The 21,602-nt window shown below is 39.4% G+C and overlaps 1 protein-coding gene across 4 annotated transcripts in view; it reads right to left on the bottom strand.

Annotated features, from left to right (window-relative positions):
• The window catches only part of ZNF143 (zinc finger protein 143), a 41,037-nt gene that overhangs the window by 2,509 nt on the left and 16,926 nt on the right, over positions 1 to 21,602 (bottom strand). For all 4 annotated transcript variants that reach the window (XM_089521154.1, XM_089521155.1, XM_089521156.1 and 1 more), the window contains exons 7-14: positions 18,378 to 18,452; positions 15,094 to 15,210; positions 12,470 to 12,545; positions 11,940 to 12,065; positions 6,957 to 7,136; positions 5,026 to 5,253; positions 1,838 to 1,986; positions 689 to 850 (exon numbers count right to left, since the gene is read on the bottom strand). In XM_089521154.1, coding sequence (XP_089377280.1) covers positions 689 to 850; positions 1,838 to 1,986; positions 5,026 to 5,253; positions 6,957 to 7,136; positions 11,940 to 12,065; positions 12,470 to 12,545; positions 15,094 to 15,210; positions 18,378 to 18,452 — 1,113 coding nt within the window. The remainder of the gene's footprint in view (positions 1 to 688; positions 851 to 1,837; positions 1,987 to 5,025; positions 5,254 to 6,956; positions 7,137 to 11,939; positions 12,066 to 12,469; positions 12,546 to 15,093; positions 15,211 to 18,377; positions 18,453 to 21,602) is intronic.

Here is a 21,602-nt window from a genome sequence, read left to right as displayed (position 1 = left end):
GATGGGGAGCACGAGGATTAAACCTAACAGTGAAGTGGAGTGCTCCTACAAGCCATTCAGAGAATGTGCAATTTACTCTGTATTCTGCCTTGCCTCTGAATCATTCTGTACCTGGCAGGTGATTTCAACAATGCAAATGCAGCAGCAGCAGACATCAGCTTTCTATCAGTATATATTGTTCACTAGGAAACATACCACAAAACATCATAACCTAGAAAGTATAGCTTTGAGGTTATACATCTTGCTGAGAAGATCCTGAATTCAATGTTAAACTAGCATTCTACAGAATGTCACACAACTTTCTTTCATTTCCCTGCTCCCTCCATCTCTCCATGCTGCTCTGAAACTGGATCCAAGGGTTTCATATCCTTCCAACTAGTTTTGGGAGTGTGCAGGGAATACCCTGGAGGGGAGAAATGCCCGTCCCATTTGGGGCAGATTATAGTGTTTACCAGTACAAGTCCAACACTGGGTATTTCCAAAGCTACATCCTCATTACTAAACTGGCAGATTTTAACTGAGCAGATAAGAACATTCTCTGAACTCTTTTGTGCCAGGGACTTAAGAGCAGTAGAAGTTTAGGCAAAAATGTTACAATTCTTAGTAAACTGTTGCCTGTATAGATGATACCACTTTGTGCCTTTTCATATACAAATATATTGTTATCATATATTTAACAGGCATTCACCTGCTGTCCTTCAGTGCCTTCTGCCGTGACCATTGCAACAGAATGTGTTCCAGCAGAAGACATAACTGCATCATGGGCAGGGACTGTGATAGTGGTGCCATCTTGTGTTACCATGGTGATAGTATTTCCAAGGGCCTGCATGTCAGCTTGGGATATGTTAACCTGAAACAGAATATGATTGTTTAATTCCATTACCAGCATTACATCTGTATCAAAAACTAGCTCATACATTATGCATTTCCAGCTAGAATTATGTGAATTTTTCCACGTGAGAATTAAAGAAAGAAAGTAACCATTAAAATACAGATTACTAGCACTAAACAAAGAAAAAAGAACTGAAACCCTTAGATGTTTTCCCATTAGGATGGTCATATATTTATTTTTTTAGTGTGCCAGATTTGAATTACAGAAGCAAATAAATTTTAATATATTCCACTCACTCATCAGTTATCTGCTGGTCAAATAAAACAACAAGAAAAAAAAAAGAGTCTAGGGAGATATTCTCCAGAGACAGATATAATATTACTTGACCACCACCCCTTCTCCTAATTCTACTTGTCTAAAATAGTTCTCTATAACAAGCTCTATGGCCATATGACACCTATTTTTTGTAGGACCCTTTCACTAATTAATGCTTAAAACATTTCAGGGTCAGAATAAATTCACTGTCTAACACTTTAAAGTAGAATACACATTTTAAACTAAACATATGCTAGCTAATCTTTATTTAGGTTTTCTAATATTTGTATACAATCCAAAAGGGTACCTAAAAGGAAAAATCAGATGCAGTCTGGCATTGTTTGCAATCCTGAAGTAACTACAAGATGCAGCTATGACAGTCTTTCATCCAGTTCCCCCAACTTGTATTTTCTAATTTGCAGGGCTCCCTCAAAGCTGGCCATTTCCCAGTTGATAGTCAGCACAGCAGACAAACATTTAGCTACCTTCCTATTACTGGCAGGCATCTGCAGGGACCTTAAGAGGCTGTCAGCCTGGGGGTCCTTGCAGATGATGTCATTGCTGTAAAATCCAACTTCTGCAACAATGAAAAAAATGATCTGCTCAACTTACACCATTGTAATTCACCAACAGGATGCCAGCCATGACCTTCTATTTTGTTGGTATGGCTTTAACACGACCAGTACTTACATGTTGGGTTCCATCTTGGGAGATAAGTGCCACTTGCTGGCTTAGTCCTGTCTGTGTCACTGTAGCAACCTGTGCAGAAACGACATCCTCTCCCTCAACACCTGTTACATAAGTTATCTGAGGTCCTTTGAGAACATCATCACCTTGACCTATTTAATTAAAGGAAGATGGACTTAGTTCCTATGAAGTCTACACTAAAAATGAGATGAAGCTATTTTCTTTGCATACAAAATAAAACAAGCAAGCTAGCTTTTATATTGTATTTTCATAGGTTTTAATCTAAAATAAGCTAGCAGTATGATTGTATGTACAGCGCTGTGTAAATTTACAGCGCTATATAAATAAAGATTAATAATAATAATAATAATTTATTTTTTGTTAAACATTAATCTATGCCTACTAGCACTGGGGCATAAAATACTGTTAGTAGTTTATTCAAAAAATTATTAACAAACATATTTCCCTCCAATGAAAAAAAGCCTGCATTGTGTCATAGGTTCTGTACTAGTGCAGTATCTAAAAAATGTTTAATTGAAGTGAAATACAAATATTCATTCTCACCTTTCTTTTGCATGTAGGCATCAGACCCCAACTATTTACTTTAACAGGGCTTAAGTGTTTACACTCATCCCTCCACATTTGTGGCTTTGACTTTTGTGAATCTGATTATTCACAGATTTTATTAATATGTTCTCTCTAGAAATATCTAAGTCCTCCAGCGCAACTCTATGGTCAACTTTAACAAAAAGATGCACTGAAGGACCTAGAGATTTCTAGAGAGAACACTCCACTAGGCACTTGTAGTTCCTCCAGCGCAATTCTATGGTCAGTGTCTGGCAGATGTTGAGCATAGAGTTGCCCTGAAGGACCTAGAGAGTCCTTGAGAGGTGTTCTCTCGGGTAAAAACATAGTATTTTTGTTATTTGCAGTTTTTCCACATTCATGGAGACCCTGTGCCCCCAACCCCAGCAAATCTGGAGGGACGAGTGTATTTTATCAGCAATAGGAAGAACAGCTATGGCTATAAAGTTCCTATTGTGAGTATAACAAGTTTTCGGGGGGAAAACCTAGAGAGCTAGCAGGAGTAAAATACAATGGAGGAAAATGGGTAACTTTGGAAAAAGGGGAAACAGAAGGTGGAATCCAATGTTGTATTGGGACCAATGATATTTCAGTTTGCATTCCTGAGTAAGGGATGGACAATAAAGTAATGCAATTAAATTATTCAGGGTAGCAGACTGAGATTTCTGGAAATGGAAATGCTCCCTGTGTTTGCAAAAGAGACCAAGATCCAGAAGCAGTTCCTGCTTGAGTAAAGCATTCCATTTCCAAAACACAAAAAGAAAATAGGGGTACATACTCCAGCCTAAAACTGGTGTATGTGTCCCCTTACCAGCTGACAGGTAAGGTTAGAAGTGAAGCTCTAACCAGCTAAATAGTTATAAATGTGTCAATGAACAATCAGCTCTTGTGGAATATTCTGTCTGTTCTATCAGCTCTGTTTATCAGTTCTATCAGCTGAATAAAATTACATTTCCCAAAACTTTATCTGTTGACATAGGAAAGTTAGAACACTATAGAATCTTAATCCCTGAATAAGACTGTTTTGCAACCCCAAGATCTATTTTATAGGAAACTACTGTACGTTCGGGCCCTATGAGTTTGTGTGAGAACTTTAAATTCCATCACCACCCCTTCCCTGCCCTCTCTTTTATAACTCTTTTAGTAACACTGAACGTCACTTGCCATTTTGGTGCTCTAATCAGCTCTATATATAGAATCAACAAAAAATCTACACAAGGAATAAATGTATGGGCCTTTCAAAATGGAAGGATTCCTTTTGCCCCTGGTATTCTTTCAGCCCAGCACAGCATTTCTGCTGATAGAATGAGGGAAGGGGCTTTTTGTTGTTGTTGATTCCCCACCATTACCATCCAGAGCACTCCATTTCACTTTGAAAATTTGCTCTAGAGGGTCCTCAACTGTGTGGGATGTCTTGATACCAAGACTACATAGAGACAGAAAAATCAGCCAATATTACTTCCTTGTTCATTCCCTATAAACAGAACGTAAGGTCTCTTCAGGGAATGCTCCTGTAGATGGAAAAGAACCTGGATCTAAGCTATTGTCTATAAGCCTGGTCACTCCACCTCAAAAAGGAGATTGTGGGACTAGAATAAATGCAGAATAATGCATCCAAAATGAGAGGGATGAAGCAAAGAAAAGCTAAAGTGTCTGGTCTTTGTAATTTGGAGGAAACTACACAATAAGAGGGCATATTAGAGGTTTATAAATGTATACACAGTATAGGGAAAGAAAACAGATTATTTCTCCTCTCTCTACCACTTTAGTGGATTATAAAATCACTTTTGACTGGAAGTATTAGCTTCAAGAAGAAGTGCTTTTTCACATGATGGAAAAGACTCTTAGAAGAATTAGTTGCCAGAAATGTGGTAAATGTGGCCTCTAATTTAAAAGGCTTTAAAATGAGATTTTAAAAAGGGAGATTAGCCAAATTAAACAATAGTGAAAATTGTATGGCCCTGCTTTATGGTACTTTAGTGTTCCACTTTCAAACTCTCATTGTCTGTTGTATATTGTTTAAAGTATGAAAAATAAAATGATTCTTAATTCATCAGTGCTCCTGTGCATGGAAAGTATCTGTTAATTATGTGTTTTGAATGGGACAAGCTAGACAGTATAACTTCCACAATTTAAAAAGGAAAATCACAGCAAACTAGCACGTTGAAAAATTACTTTTTTGGATTACAGTTCCAAGAATCTCCTAGCAAACATGAGGGGGATGGAGCAAATTAAATTTCCCAAGCTCAGACCTCAGCTACACTGAGAGGTGATTAATAAATATTTTGAATATTGAATGAATCAAATCTATACAAGACAGAGTAAATGAATCACAAGACTAAAAAGAGACAAAAGAACATTTACATTCAATTTCTGCCCTGAAGACTTTTGAATGCCAAAATTTGTTATCCTACAAATTTTAAGAATACAGATACCTTTTGTTTGAAAGCTCCCACAGAAGCTTGAAGGTAGGTACAAATAAAGCATTTACATTTCTTTTTCTAATGTTTTAACGTCCATGTTAAGATGTTATGAGTTGAAAATAAAGATTAATAGTTCAGATTGTTAATATGGGAAAAACTGAATGGACAATGATAATCCCATACCTGGAGGTGGCTCAAAAAATGTTTCTGGCTCTTCCTCTATTGGCTCAGTGTCATTGTGTGCTGTCCGCTTGTGCATTGCAAGTGTAGAAATCTGTTTGTATGTTTTCCCACAATGATTACAATTATAAGGTTTGGAATGTGTGTGTACAACATGATGTTTGTATAAACTGGAATATTCTGTAAATCGCTTATCACAGCCGGGGACAGTACATACATAAGGCTTCTCTCCTAAGTAGGAAGATATAAGTATTGAAAAAAACCATGATTATTTTAAAATTTATATTAAAATGACAGCAGAAGCATGCTTTAGATAATGGAAGCAGAAGATAGTTTCTATGTTTCCTGCAAAATACTAATTAGGCACTTTTCCTTTAATATATGATCCTTTCCCCATTCCACATCCCCACAGAGCAACTATCATACAACTTATTTCATTCCATGTTTTAAAAAAAGTGTGACACAAATTCCTCTCTCTATTGCCAATGTAAATCCGCTGCTTACACAGCCATTTTTCAGGAAAATCCAGAGAAAAGGCACCTAAAAGCCTAATATCCACTACAAACTGGTCAAAATGTCATGTATTCAGATCACTGCCAATTCTAAGTGAATGAGAGTTTTTAAAATAGTATAAACAACCCTATAGAGTCCTGTCTTGAACTGGGACTAAGGAATGCTGGAAAAGGGTATCAATTTGTACCAAATATTTTCCAAAGATATAGCAGATATGGGGAAATTTTGTATAGAAAATAAGCACAGAGAGGAAAGGATTGAAACCAACATGGATAAGAAAATATTACATTTCTGCTTTCCATGCATTGCAATCCCTGATCCATTTCAGAGTCCCATATGGTTACATTTCTAAAAAACAAAATAAAACAAACAAACCACAAAAACTGAATCAAGAAAATGGCCAGTACTCAGCATGCATTTCAAATTTTGTGCAGTTTCACCCTGGTCCTATTAGCTCTATCCCCACAAATTTAAGCAGGAGGAGGAGAAGGAGACTGCTGCAAAGAAATCCTACAACAGTAATCTTCTACTGGTGTCTTCAGAACCACTGTAGAATTACAAAAATCACAGCGACTTGGCCAAGACCTTTTGAGCTATTACAGTGCGCCCTCCCCTTACGCAGAGGGATCCATTCCGGATCCCTCCGCGTAAGGGGAATTCTGCATGTTCTGGAGCCCCACTGGAAGTAATGGGGCTCATGCCCGCAGCGCACACCCCACTAGTTCTTTCAGGGTGCGCGACGGGCTCTTCGGGCGCGGCTTTCAGTGTATGCAGAAAGGCACATATGGCACGCCCGTGTAGTTAATCCAATCCCAGTTGAATCCTCTCCACCTCATCATTAGGGTAAAATGAAGTACAATGCATGTACACATGTTCTCAACTGTTCCACAACCTTTCCACACGACACAATTGTCAAAGCTCTGAAAGTTCAAGTCTACAGTCTATAACTAGATATTTAACATTTCCATTTAGTATAACAGTCTTTGGGCTAGCCCTCGGCCTCTGTTACAGAAGGAGCCCTGGTGCTGCAGTGGTTAAATGCTGGTATTGCAGCCACAACGTTGTAAGTTCGATCCTAGAGCAGGGCTCCAAGGTCCACTCAGCCTTCCATCCTTTCATAGGTTGGTAAAATGAGTACCCAGATTGTTGGGGGCAATTGGCTTACACATTGGTTAGGGAGTGCTAGTTCAATGATAAGTGGTATAGAAATGTATTGGCTAGAGCTACATTAATGTTATTTTGCATTTTCTTCATTGCCTCCAATAATAATGAGAAAACATTCTGAATCCAGAATTAAGAGAAGTATGAAGGGTCTCTTATTTTTGCAGGAAGACTTAAGTTATTATATCTGACACTCAACTGGGTAGAAGTTTTTAGAGATACAGCTTGATGTAAAATGCTATGAAGTATGATTTAAATACCTGTATGTATTCTCACATGATTCTTGTAATTAGTTGCACTCGCAAATGCTCTCCCACATCCTGGCTCTGTACAATAATATGGTCTTTCCCCTGTATGTGTCCTGATGTGAACCTTTCTGATGTTAGATGTTGTAAATGACCTACCACATCCTTCAAAGGGGCATTTGAAGGGCCTTTCACCTAGAAATACAAAAGTAAAGACAGGCAAATCAGATTTTTAAAAATCATATGAGGCCTAAGTTCAGTTGTGTTTCAAAAATTTGATACTACATCTATTACTATTACTAAGCAGAATGTGCAAAGTTACAAAGCTAATTACAGGTACAATTTTAAGTACTAGAAAGTAGCCCTTTGAATTTTGTGGGACTGACTTGTCATTAAACTTACTAGTACTTATAGTTTAATCCTGTGTATATTTATTTCAGGGAACATAATGGCTTTAACCCACGTTCATATTTGCAGCAAAACATATGCAGTTCTTGCTAATTTATATTTCACCAATTTTTATATCCTCTCTATCAAACTAATAAACTTGGCAGTGTTTTAGTGTGGCTTGCAAGTTCAGTATCAATTACAGCTAGTGTAGACAATGCTGATAGAGAAATTCTACTGTACACATATGCTATCATTAGTCATTAGAAACTGATGAGCTACCCATTAGCTGCATTATTTAGGTTGTTTTGTGAATTATGCCTTTTTCATAAATAAATGCTGTTCTGATACTCAACAAATGGAAAAATATTTTTAAAATTGGAGGGGCGGTGGTGGTGGGGATTTGAGGTAAGCATTTTGCACGCAATGTGTAATGCACAGAGCCCTTTTAAACAAACATTTCTACCATTTTACATTACTTTTAAACTACTTTTAAAACTGTGGAGCAAATCTTTTAGACACAGACTACAATCCAGAACATTAATAGGGTGAGCTTCTGAATTTCAGGAGCAGCACAATATTCATCTTCTTCAACTGTATCAGCAGACCCTTTCTCTTATACCATTTAAATATGCTCAAAGTTTCAGTGTGGTTTGTCATGAAGCACGAAGAATTGCTGCTTCAGAACAACAACAAAAAAAAACCATTTTGGTAACTGCATGGTTTTGTGAACTGTGGTCATGACAAATATTAAGCAATGTTCCATCTGTAAACCCAATAATACTATACAACAGCATTGGTTAATATATTGGTTAATATTCCAGTTAGCCCTAACCTGAAATTCCAATTAGTCCTAACCAGAATAGCTAATGATGAGGACTAATGGTCAAGAATATCTAGATGTCTTTGGTATATAGATTAAATGACTAGTATTAAACTCACCCATGCTGCTATTCAAAGGAAAAAAATCTGTTCCCTGTCTGACTTACATAGGACTATCTTATACATGGCTATAATGAGTAATAACCCTACAATTAATGTTACATTGCTGGCATACCCTCATGCTCCTGTGCTGTATTTTCTCATGGGCTTTTGCTAAGACCTGTCGATTCTCTGTATACTGTCATGCCACAAAGAGAAGCCTAAGAGGGGTGGGTGAAAGCACAATTTTTATAATTCAATGTATTACTGATATAGCTATTAAACACCTGACTACTCATGTTAAGGAAAAAGCCTTAAAATTATTTATTGAAAGGTAACTTTTAGTTTTTTGGTGAAATAATTTCCTTAAGTAAGGTTTACCAGTCTCCTGCCAAAAAGATGCATAAATTACTTAGCACTGTGTCATGCTGAAGTCAGAAAATAACTGATTTACACTTAGATCCATCCAACAGCGGCCATTCATCTAAATCTAAATAATAGCATTGTTAAAAAATGCTACACAACCGGTTTGCAAATCCTGTCATTGAAACTCTTCTATTTGTTCCGAAAGCACAAGCAGGCGGGACACAGTTATATTAAAAGTCAAAAGCTGGACTCTAAAGAAGAAGATCCAAATCACAATATACTTGCCTTTCTCATTCTCATGAGCCCTTCTTCATCCTCCAAAGAAATTCCACAGCAGTTGTAAACTAGAGTACTACATTATGAGCTAAATTGAACAGGAGAGAACTATGTTTTTGTGGAGGTGTAGAACTTTTAACAGTGTATGGGAGTTTTATGCTGTATTCTCCCTCCCCCAACTGTTTTTTCTCAGTTGGGCTCTAAGCCTGGAAACAAACCCTGCTGAAAGAAAGAGTGCTGGGGAGAGGAGCTGTGAGCAAAACACAGCAGGCAGGCAAAGGGTTCACTATCCACTATCATTGAGTGGGCAGGTTGTGCCCTCCAGATGCTGCTGGACCAGAATTCCCATAAGTCCTAGCTAGCACAGACAATGCTATGGGATGATGTGAGTTGCAGCCCAACATCATCTAGAGCAGGGGCCAGCAACCTATGGCCCATGGGCCGGATCTGGCCTGGCGAGGCCTTGGGACCGGCCCCAGCCCGGTCCTGCTGCCGATTGCCGCCCTCGCCACAGCTTCCACGCCGCTCCGGGCGCCATTTTGAGTTCTAAAATGGTGGCCAAAGTCTCGCATGACCTTTCCTGTTGCGGGGCAGGATGGGAAAGGTCGCGCGAGACTTCGCCGCCATTTTAGAACACAGCGACGGGCCTGTAGGAGGCCCGTTGCAGTTGCCAGAGCCCTCCAGCAGGGCTCCAGGGGCCGCGGCGGGCCTGTAGGAGGCCCGTTGTGGTCGCCAGAGAGCTCCTGGAAGGCTCCAGTGGCTGCGGCAGGCCTGTACGGGGCCTGGGGCCAGTTTTTTTGGGGAGGGGAATTCAAAATGGCGGTGCTGGTGGCTGCAGCTGCCGTGCGCATGCGCAGCGCAGCACACGCCACCTCCTCCACCTCGCCCTCCGCCCTCCTCCTCCTCTGCCCTATAAATAGAAGAGCGGGAAGGGAGCGCACAAGAGAGAAGAGAGCGAGCGGTAGCACGGTAGCCAGCCAGCCAGCCAGCTAACTAACCAGCCAGCCAGCCAGCTAGCTAACTACTCCTAGGTAACAATGATGTCCAAAAAGGCTGCCGCTAAGAGGAAGATCGACGCAGAATGTTATTTAATACCGAATAAAGTTTGTTTATTTAACTTTACTTGTTCTTGTTCTTCATTTTAGATATTGTATATGTTCCCATTTTGTTTTTTACTTCAAAATATGATGTGTGCAGCGTATGTAGGAATTATTTATTTATTTATTTATTTATTTAATGTTTTGAAGAAATATTTAATTATTTATTTTTTGGCTTCGCCCCCCCCAGTTGTCTGAGGGACAGCAACCCGGCCCCCGACTCAAAAAGGTTGCCTACCCCTGATCTAGAGGGTTGCAAGTTGCCTGTCTATCACCTGCACTTTTTTTGTTTTTTGTTTTCAGCTGTCCCCATCCCACTTTATATGGGTTCAGCACAAGCCCCCATTCAAACATATAGGTTGTGCTGCTACCGTAGCATAGATTAGTCTTTAGGTGTACAACAAAAAGTGAAGAGATGAGTTTGGCAACATAAGGAAAGGGAATGTAAACCATAAATATCAGTGATTTTTGTATTGGGACAGTAAAACAGAGTACATGTTGACATTAAAGAGTAACAAACAGCTGCTTTGCACATAAATATAATGGAGAGCGCTTAACAATGTACTGAAATGCATTACCATAACATATTTACATACATCTGTATTACACAGATATACTTACTAACACTATGACTGATGGCTGCTCTCAATTAGAGCACAATTGCTGCCAAAAATGTATGAAGGAGTCCTACCAGAAGATGAAGTCTCAGTATTTGTGGAGGAAGTAGATGTAATGTGTATACATTAGAGACAGATAGAAGTAACGTATATAAACTTGATTGGATTGGATGTTGTGCAATTGTAAAGGATGTTGGGAATTATAGCTGCTGATTATTTGTTTTTCTTTGGATGCCATAAAGCAAATTAACCTCTTCCTGAAATATTATATCATATGAACCAAGAAACTAACCATTTTAGAAATGCATCCCTCTGTACTGTGCATGTGTGGTGGTTGAGTATTGGACTAAGACTGGATATGATGGCTCAAATCTCCACTCAAGGGCTCAGATCTCCACTCAAGGGCTCAAATCTCCACTCAAGGGCTCAAATCTCCACTCAAGGGCAACCCCACCCCCCCCAACAAATCTTGCCAAGAAACCCTCCTGATAGAATCAGCCTAGGGTCTCTGTTAAGTCAGAAATGACTTGATGGCACATAATAGCAAAAAGTACTGAGCATTCTGGTAAGGTCCTAATTAGATTACAAGAAGATGCTGGGTGTGGGAGTATAAAATTATTTAGAAACAGTAACTTGTACAAGATACAGGAGAGGGATTGTTAATGTTAAGTGCCAGTTTTCCCCTTTAAAGGCCTGCACACCTCTCTCTTACATCAATTTACTCAGATGCTATAATAATTTATGGAGGTGCATCCATAGTATCTCCTCATCTTAGAGATGAGGAAGATAACAAATGAGAGAGGGGTTTTCTCATGATGACCTCCAGTTGCAGAACAGCCTTCCAGATAAATCCATCTGGCAACAAATTTTACCACATATGCTTCAGTAATGTGACAACTCCCTCTTCCCGTGTTTTTAAAGAAACATGATGATGATCATTACTGGTAGTACTAAATTTTATTGCTCTTTGTGTTTATTATGGGTTTAGACTGCTTTCTGCAATTTTAAATGTTTATTATGTGCATTGTAATGAGATAATTAAGGTATGCAGTTTGAAAATATTGTGCAAAAAGAATTAACAATGCAATCCTATATATGTCTACTCAGACATACAACCCATTGACCAAATTGGAGTTACTCTCTGCTGTGTATAATATTGCAGCTTTAAGCTTCAAATGGAATTGCTGGAACAGGTAGGAAAACAGGCTTACCGTGAAGTCACAACAAGTCAAACTGTGATCAAATTGATCCCATTAAAAGCCCGTCTTCTGTCCAAAATTTGTTACTATGAACAGATTAACAAAAACTGTCTGCACTAAAATAAAAAAGTGTACCTGTGTGTGTTCTGATGTGTTTCTGTAGGTCTCCTGAAGTCTTGAAGGACTTTGTGCAGTTTTCTTCTGAACATCGATATGGCTTCTCTCCAGTGTGGGTTCGGACATGGCTTTTTAGTCCATAACCTTGAAAAAGATGGTATTAATGTTTTAAAGTATAAAATACCTGAAGGCCAAAAATGGCCAGGGTATAATTGACAGTACAGTGTTAATCACTTCTTAATCATCTTTTTATACCAATGCAGTTATGTCATTTCATAATCACTTTTTTATATTTTGTTCCTGTCTGAAGATCAGTTCAGGACATCCACTGTTTTGAATGACAACTATTGAACAAATAAATGTTAAACACATCATCGTGATACAAATCATTACTCAACCCAACATCTAATGATACATCTGAGGGATTATTTTTTTTGCCTAATGTGTATATTTTGTTCTTTTATTTTTTTTTAGACTAAAAAAATCAGTAAGAAAGGCAGTTGCAAGTTCTCATAAAAAAAAGCACATTAAGAATTCTATGACCTTACCTGTGGCAAATGCTTTTCCACAACCTGGATGTTCACACTGATATGGCCGATCCCCTGTGTGTGACCTTTCATGTACCTGTTGAAAATGTTATTTTTAATGTGTTTATTCTGCAAATATGTAACCTTTCACTATCCCTACCACTTGCCCCCACTTGAAAATGTAATCTTTTCAAGAAGCCCTAATACACATATAAACAGCAAAAGGCAAAGGATCCTGTGTTGAATGGGAAGCTGAAACAGGATCTACAAGACCCTTCTTAACCAGCTGCTTTGTGTGCACAACTTGGCTGCTATTACAAACACTCAGCATCATGTGTAAAGACACTGGTAGTCACAAAACATTCAGGCTCTTAACATTTGTTAAAAGGGGGTCACACAGCAATCATAACTTAAAGATGTGCTGACTGTAAGAGGAGAAGGAATAAGATGAAGTCTCTTGTCCCCACTGAACTATTCTTATGCTTGCATAATGCCCTGTGTCAGTCAAATTGCTCTGCTGGTTGATCTCAGCCAGTAGAACAGCCAAAAAGGGAGTAAAGGAGTGCTTTGGTGGAGAAGCTCAGTTGCATCAGACCCAAACTTCCTCCAGCCCCAAAACCTAGTCATTATGCTGACACCATGTTAGGCCAGGGCTGTTCTAATTTCCTGCATCCCCTGGCTGAGAGGTTTAGATTCAAGACAGCTTCTGCTAGACTAGTGTTCACTCAACTAGCCCTCAGCCATCTTTGCAAATTAAATCTGCAGTTTTAGTCACAACACAGACATGCTGAAGTGCATCTTGATATTTTCCCCATTACTGCACTTTAATTATCCCATCTTCCAATATGGGATACAAAACAGCTTGCAATAATGTTTAAAAGACCAAGCTAAAATATTAAGTTACAAAAAGTTAAAAATAAATAAATCACAGTATTATTTTATAAACAGGGTTAAAACAGATTTTAAAAGTTACATGATCCCTATAGCCAGTCCTGGTTAACACCCTGACAACAGCATTTTGGACTTGCTGAAGTTTCCTAATAGCTTCCAAAGGCAGCCCCATGTCCAATACTGTACAATATGTTACAGTAGTCCAAACGAGATGTAAAGGTTTGTAGCAAGACCTAACTTCTCAAGGAACACGTGCAGCTGGCACACTAGTTTTAACTGTGCAAACACATTCCTGGTTACTGCTGAAACCTGAGCATCTAGGCTTAGTTCTGAGTTCAAGCTGTGAACCTAAAACTTCAGGGGAAGTGTAACCCCACCCAGCACAGACTGAATTCTGATCTGCCTTCTGACTTAACAAAAGCACCTGTATACTATCTACATTGTTTCAATTACGGTGAGCCCGCTTTATATGCTGGAAGCCGTGCCAGAAAGATGGGAGCCACACACCGGAAGAAAACAATGGTGCGCGCTCCCTTGGTGTGTGTCCCGTGCTCTACCACTGTGGGCACGAGCTCCATTCATTTGAATGGGGCTTGAGCAACCGCGTTTTTCCTTTACGCGGTGGGTGTCCGGAACGGATCCCCGCGTAAGGGAAGGGACGACTGTAGTTCACTCTCATCCAGTCCATTACTGATAACAGACACTAGTTTAGTACAGAAACACCTTCCTTGAGATCAGATGGTGACACTGAACCCCAAGACTATGAATGACCTCTCCCAGCAGTTTCATGTAGATATTAAACAGCATGAGGGACAGAACCATGAGGGACACCATAGGCCAATGGGGAGGGTGTCGAACAGGCATCCCTCTGCACCACATTCTGAGTCTGCCCCTCCAGGAAAGACTGGTGCCACTATAAAATAGCATTCCAAAGTCCCAGCCCAAAGAGCCAACCCAGAAGGATATCATGATAATGGTATGAAAATCCACTGAGAGGTTCAGCAGAACCAACAGGGACAAAAAGCTATCTCTGCTCCACAGGCAGGCCTGAAACCAGAATGAAATGGATCTGCATAAGGTTTCATCCACGAACTTCTGAAACTGAGAGGCCACCACACACTCTAGAACCTTGCTCAAAGAAGGGAAATTGGAAACTGGCCAATCATTCTCTAGTGAAGTCTAAGGAGGATCCCACCCCCCATAATGGCCTCATCATCACAGTCTTTTAGGCCAGATGAAAATCTGCCCTGAGGCATTCTCTACTCCTTTTACTCAATCTGCCAGTAGGCACAGGATGACTCTTACCTCTCTAAGGATTCTTTATATATTAATCTGCCAAATGAAGATCCAAAACACACTGCAGCAATAATCCAGTTTGAGATCGCTTTAACTGCCCTGGCTCAGTGCTAGGGAATCCTGGGAATTGTAGTTTATTGTGGCCCCAGAGCTCTCTGACAGAGAAGGCCAATTGCCTCACAAAACTATAGTTCCCAGAATTCCCTAGCATTGAGCTGGGGCAGTTAAAATGGTCTCAAACTGGATTATTTCTGTAGTATGTTTGGACCTAAGTTGCCTATGCAAAGAAAAAATCTGAAGGAACTGGGTCTCTTAACATACCAGAGCACAAGAAACCCTGGGTTGAAGATACAAATTAAAAATGCTATCTATCCAATTTTGGGCACATTTGCATGACTTTCTGACCACAATCTTATTGCCTAGAGTGACCAGAAGGCCTGAATACTTCCAGTTATTACCTTGAGATGATGAGCAGTAGTATACAGTTTTCCACAGCCATCATAATCACACCGGAAAGATTTGTCTCCAGTTGATTGTTTTGTGGTCACTCTTGTACTATGGCTTTGTAAAACAATCTAAAAAAAAAGAAATTACAACATGAACATTCTCTTTGTATGCACACACACACACACACACACACACACACATTCTTGAAGAATTATGTTGGCAAAAACCGAAAGTCCCATTAGCAGAAATCTCAATATTTTCTTATTAATTTCTTAACTGCTAAATTATAGTAAGGTCCTAAAAAGCTTTTACACAGAGGTGTGCTGCAACAATACCCCCCAAAAAGCATGTAAAGGGATCTTGTAGCATTTTTGAGATTAACTTGAGAGAAAGAAGTTTGTAGCATGAACTTTCATGAGCAGGACTACTTCATGCATGTAGACCCAGTTTTCTCTCAGTCTCAAAGATGCTAAAAGATCCCTTTGCATACTGATCCAGACTAACATGGTTATGTCTTTAAATACTACCCCCCAAAGTATGTATTTAAGCCTCTAAAACGTATTCTGCATTTGTGAAACTACCAGATATTAATATTTCTGTCACATGATTTATGAACATTTTGTGACATTTTGGGGGGAGGGATCTAATTTGTTTCTAACCATGAGTCCTTTGTTAATGTGGCTAGTAATCCTATCCTCTTTTTTCAAGAGATGGACATTGGAGAGCGCATTACCACAGACCTATGGCCAGAAGCGACTCGACAGTTCCTTTCCAATCTGGTGTTTAAAACCTTATCTCCCCACCAAACCCCATGTTTGAATCCACTTCCTTTCCAATCCGGTGTTAAATGACTTCTCTCCCCAACAAAACCCATATTTAAATCCTCTTCCTGCCCAATCCGGTGTTAAAAGACTTCTCTCCCCACCAAACCCCACGTTTATATCCACTTCCTTTCCTATTGGATGTTAAAACACCTTTCTCCTCCAATAACCCCACATTTAAATCCACTTCTTTCCCTTTCCAATCCAATATCAAAGCCTTCTCTTCCAGCACCAGAGAGGTGGTGTTAGGTGGTAAGGTCTGGAGAAGAAGAGAGGGAAGGACGTGGTGTGTTCCCTTTAGATTCTTTATTATAGCTTCCTAAGTTTTATCCTCAACTTATCCTTGGGTCATACCAAAATCCATGATTCTGACCCTAAAACCTTCCCTCGACTTATACATAATGTCAACTTGTACACAAGTATATGTGGTATATTCCAAGTGGATGCAATCAGGCTTACATCCAAGTAATTATGGCTACAGATTTGCTATTGGTGTTACCAAGTGACTTCTTATGGCAAATTGATGCTTGATTATTTGACTGTTTAAGTCCCACGAAATTCAACATGAAAAGAGCATCTAGATCTGAAGAGGAGAGCAGGACAGGAGAAGCAAAGCCTCTTCTTTGTTCATATCTACTTGGCCACTGGACACCTCAAGTAGCACGGTATAAATTATACCTGTGCTGTTGGCACAAATGAGACCAAGAAGGGTGGTGGTGGAAGAAAACACATTTTGGTTGCTTATTGTTCATGGACTCAATGACAGAGTATGATCCAACCCAAGCCAACAGTCTTGTTTCTCTTCCTGAAAACAGGGAAATAGCCACACTAGAATCTGAGAACTTTGCCCCACTGGCTATTTGATCACATACTCTATTTCCCATGCTTATTTATCACTGGCTGTTTTGATCTCCCTGAATGAGTGGATGAGTAGGTGGGGATAAAGACAGATGACTAGAGACACACCAAAGGAAATATATACCTTGCAAAAATGCAATGCTGGAAGCAGGAAAGCAGGGAACAGCTGCCACTGTACTTTGGTCCTCTTTTGTCATGTGAAGGTATGGCTGCATCCACACTGCAGACACCTTTTTAAGTGCCATGTCTCAGTGCTATGGAATTCTGGAAACTGTAGTTTGTTGAGGCCCCAGAGCTCCTCTGACAGAGAAGGCTAAATGTCTTAAATACTACAGTTCTCAGAATTCCACAGAACTGAGCCATGGCAGGTAAAGTGATGTTAACCTGGATTATTTCTGTAGTATGGATACAGTCTCTGTTTGTTTCTATTGCAGAAGATAGAAATCATTGAGCATTCCAAAAATATTAAAGCAAGGAAATTATCTGTAGGAATTCAGATATAGTGAAAACCTTTTCTCTCTTGTTTTTGTTGCATGAAATGAGTGTTCCATGGGCAGAAAAAGGATTTACTTATTCCAACATTTGTAAACTACCCAGATAATAACGGCATTACTGGGTGGCCTTCAACATTATATTAAATATTCAAATATTAAAATACTGTAACATATCAATAAAACTATTAAAAAGCTGCTTTAAATTGGCAGAAACAGGTTGCATCGATCAAATTTTCATGTAATATATAGTATCATATAATTACGGTACAATATTATATCATATCATATCACCTATCATATTATGCATGCATACTCAACATTTGTCCTAGCAGCTTCAGTAGCTAAATACCAGGAAGCTACATGAGAAATTTCCTTCCTTAAAGGTGTCTGAAATTATTTTAGGTCCAACTTCAGTTTTAACTGTAAAAACAGGACCCAATGCAAAATAAAAATAAAAGAAAACCAAGAGATTATTCTGAATCATAGAGTTTGGACGTAGCAATTATGGCTCAGATCCTAAGAAAAGCTGATGGGAATGAGTTGGCAGAAAATAAATTTCACAAAATTTCCACTCTTCAGCAAGCCCTCTAAGCCTCTGCCGACTCTTAAGGATTGGAGACACTAAGGTACCCCATAGGCTGAGTGGATTTGGCAGGCAGAGGGGATTAAAAGGGAACATCAAAAAGGCCAGAAAACATACTGAAAATGCCCCCCCCAGGGCATATGAGGGAGGTAAAAAAAATTGGGAGGTGGGAGCAAATGTGGGGAAGGGGTGTGAGCCTCTGATCTCCTGGGGGATTAATGTTGTCCACCCCTACTCTATGCCACAACCCACTCCATTCAAGAGTATGTCTCAAGAGGTGTTTGGGAGAAGGTTAGGGCTGGGAAAGAGTCACTTCCCATCCATTTTCTTATGCTAATAGTTCTCAAAATGTAAACTTTTTTAAACCATTAAACTCCATCAAAGCTTACCTAGATACACTTTTTAATACATAAATCCAGGACATAAATGACTATGTGAGGGATCTAACTAATCTGAAATGCATTCTTCAGGAGTATACATTCATTAAAAAAAAAAGAATACCTTATTGCTCATCAATTAAATTATACAACAGGATATACCTGCATTTTTTTATCTTGTTCATTGTCACCTAGCATCCCAGTGCTGCTAACATTGTCACTTCCATCAATTGACACCTATAGAAAAAAGCAGAAACATCTTGAAATAATAATTTCCTATTCAGTTTTACCCAATATCAAACCTCTATGAAACCAAAAAACAAGTACTCTCATGAAGAAATTAAACAGCATATTTCAAAAAATTGTGTTAAAGAGAAAACAGAATATCCAAATGTCCATTGACTTCTCTGAAATACCTTTAAAAACTATGATCTCTAAAACTGCATTTCCCCCATTTTGGGGGTAAGTTTATATATATAAACAGACATGCTGTATATAAAATAACACATTCCAGACCAAAAAACAAAACAAAAACTAAACAGGCTAAGGAAGCACTAATTCAAGAATGGATTATACCAATGTATTTATCTAACTTTGGTTGGAACAGGTATCTCATTTTAGTCTCATTTTTGAAAATTTTGAAAATTGCAGAGAACTCTTACAGTTCATTAAATAAATAAACATGACAAATACAGAAATAATAATAATATTCCAGTTCACAAAAATATTATTTGTAGATAGTGTAAAAATAAGTAAAACTATTCGCTTCCGGGCGCAATACAAGGTGTTGGTTATTACCTATAAAGCCCTAAATGGCTTGGGTCCAGGGTACCTTGAGGACCGCCTCTCTCCATACAATCCGCCCCGCATACTCAGAACATCTGGGCAACAGTTGCTAAGGGTTCCAGGGGCCAGGTTAGTTTCTACTTCCAAGAGGGCCTTCACCACCTTGGCCCCCAACCTCTGGAACTCTTTGCCCATTGAGCTCCGCTCGGCCACCCCCCTGGCCCAGTTCAAAAAGACCTTTCTATTCAAACAGGCATACCCCGATGCGAGCCCCGAATAACCTCACCCTCTTCTTTATGTCAGTAGTGGCATGCTGGCTGGAATGTTTTATTGGATTTTAATCTGAATGTATTTTTATGTATTGTATTTTGTGGAATGCTGTACACCGCCCTGATTTGTAGAAGGGCGGTATATAAATAAAATTTTTATTTTATTTATTATTTATTAAACTATTTCTAAGAAAATTATTCCCTAACATGTTTTAACTACAACCTGGGGCAATTGTTCCTAATGAGTATAGGCATATCTCAGTTAAGAAAGTTTTTGACAAAGAAGCTTCTTTATACATTATCCTGATGGGAGCCCAGCCCTGCCCCTCCTTTTTTGTGTCTTCTGTCTAACTGCAAGTGTGCTTGTTTATTTGACTGTTGTTTGTTTCAGCACTGGCCTTGGGAGGATGGTGAAGGAGGGCTGAAAAAGACATTTTCAGTGTTGGCTTCCAGCAGTGTCTACAGAAAACTATGCAATAATGCTTGACCTGGGAATGAATGGGATTCTGTTCTAGGTGATCCTATGGTAGCTATGTGGCTTTATGCACAACATGTGAGGTAAACAGCTACCTTCAGAATCACTTACTGAGCATGTGTTAAGAGCAAAACAGAAAGAATAAGAAAAAGTAAATTAGTTGGCCGCACCAGCTACTTTGGCATATTGGAAAAAGCACAGGTCTGTAAGTTTCATAATCAAAATGGAAATCATAAGAAATGTGGACAGTGTTGAAAGAAAAAAATCATCCCAGGATGCATTTTGAAAGAAGTTTTCAGGTAGTCTCTAGAAGAGTCAAAATGTTTTTGTTTATTTATGCAAGAATTACCTAACCTAGTTATTTCATTTTACATGTATATAATGTTAGTTTTGAATAAAAAGTTTGCTGAAACATGTTGAACTGCTCTTCTTTTTTGTGGTGTTGGTATTTGTCCCTATTCTTTCCATGTTATTTCTACCTCTGATACCAAAGTAGATGTGTTTCTGTTAAGGACGTAAAGCCCAGGAACGCATCTACTTCATTAACTGTGGAGTGGACCTTCTTAGAAAGGTGCAGAGAGGTACGGCCTAGACTCAACAAGGAATTGTTAATAAGCTTGAATTTAGAACCCTTTTAAGACTTAACACCTTTGGTATGAAGCAAAGCAATGCCTCAAGTGAGACATCACACCTGTTGAAGTTTATCTGCCTGAACTTTATGATAGTCACAGTAAAGATACTCCTTACCTAAATAGAGAACATCAGTAAAATTTCCAAGATGCTGTATGGCTAGGCTTGCCATATCCTGCCTGGGGGCAGGACTTTCCCGATTTGGGGTGGGTCCGCACGGTCCCACCCCAGTTTGCCCCCGCCCCCGGGATTTCCCCCACCCCTGGGCTGAGGGGAGGATTCCCTTCCCCGCTTGGGCTCCGCTGCCGCCACGGCCAGAACGGGGCCCAGGCAGGGAAGGAAAGCCTCCCCTCAGCGAGGCTCCTTTTCAAATGTAGGACACAAAAAATGTGTCCTACATTTGAAAAATTTGTCTACATTTGTCCCAGTTTGGAGGTCCTCACTTATGGCAACCCTATGTATGACTCATCTAAGAATCTGTAATATCCTCTTAAGACAACTCTCAGTGCAAAAGAAATGCTATCTACAAGCAAAGTTTTGGAGACTGTCCTGAGACTTTGGCCTGTTACAGACTGCCAAAATAAAGCTGCTTCGGGTCTCTTTGGAGGTATGCTATTTAAATGATGCGTGGGTCCTAAGAGTCCGGAGGTCGCGCCAAAGCCACACTCCATTCCTAAGCACTGGAGTGCAGCTTTGGTGAAGCTTCCGGATTAAATGCATCATTTAAATAGCATACCTCCAAAGAGACCCTAAGCAGCTTTATTTTGGCAGTCTGTAACAGGCCTTTGTAAGCCTGTTCAGGGACAGAAGTTCAGGAAGTATTTCTGAAAGGTCTGGATTCAGTCCACTCTAGACAGGACAGAGAAAAACTCTTGGCTGTTAGTTTTTACAATTTGAAACACCCTAGCTTCCTGTGACTGACAACTTCTTCATTTTGGGATCAAATCCCCAAACTATGTTTGCTCTGCTAGACTTCACAGACACAACTGACTTCACTGCTCTCTCCCCTTTGACAGATGTGTGGTCTTGTGGTCTTCCTTTATATCAATATGAGTGAATAATACAAAATTTCTCACAATACAGCACTTAAATATTTGGTAGGAAAGAACATGCATTGGGCACAGATATAACACTTAATTCATCTCTAACTTTAATAAAGGAAAACAGAGAAGGTCATAGAATTGAGTGCTCCCTTTCACAAGCTCCATTTCCCCCTGAAACAGGAAT

The sequence above is a fragment of the Sceloporus occidentalis genome, unplaced genomic scaffold (assembly GCF_023333645.1).
Source record: "Sceloporus occidentalis isolate IW3139 unplaced genomic scaffold, rSceOcc1.0.p SCAF_4, whole genome shotgun sequence".
Taxonomy (NCBI): Eukaryota; Metazoa; Chordata; class Lepidosauria; order Squamata; family Phrynosomatidae; genus Sceloporus; species Sceloporus occidentalis.
This window is presented reverse-complemented; position numbering and strand designations above follow the sequence as displayed.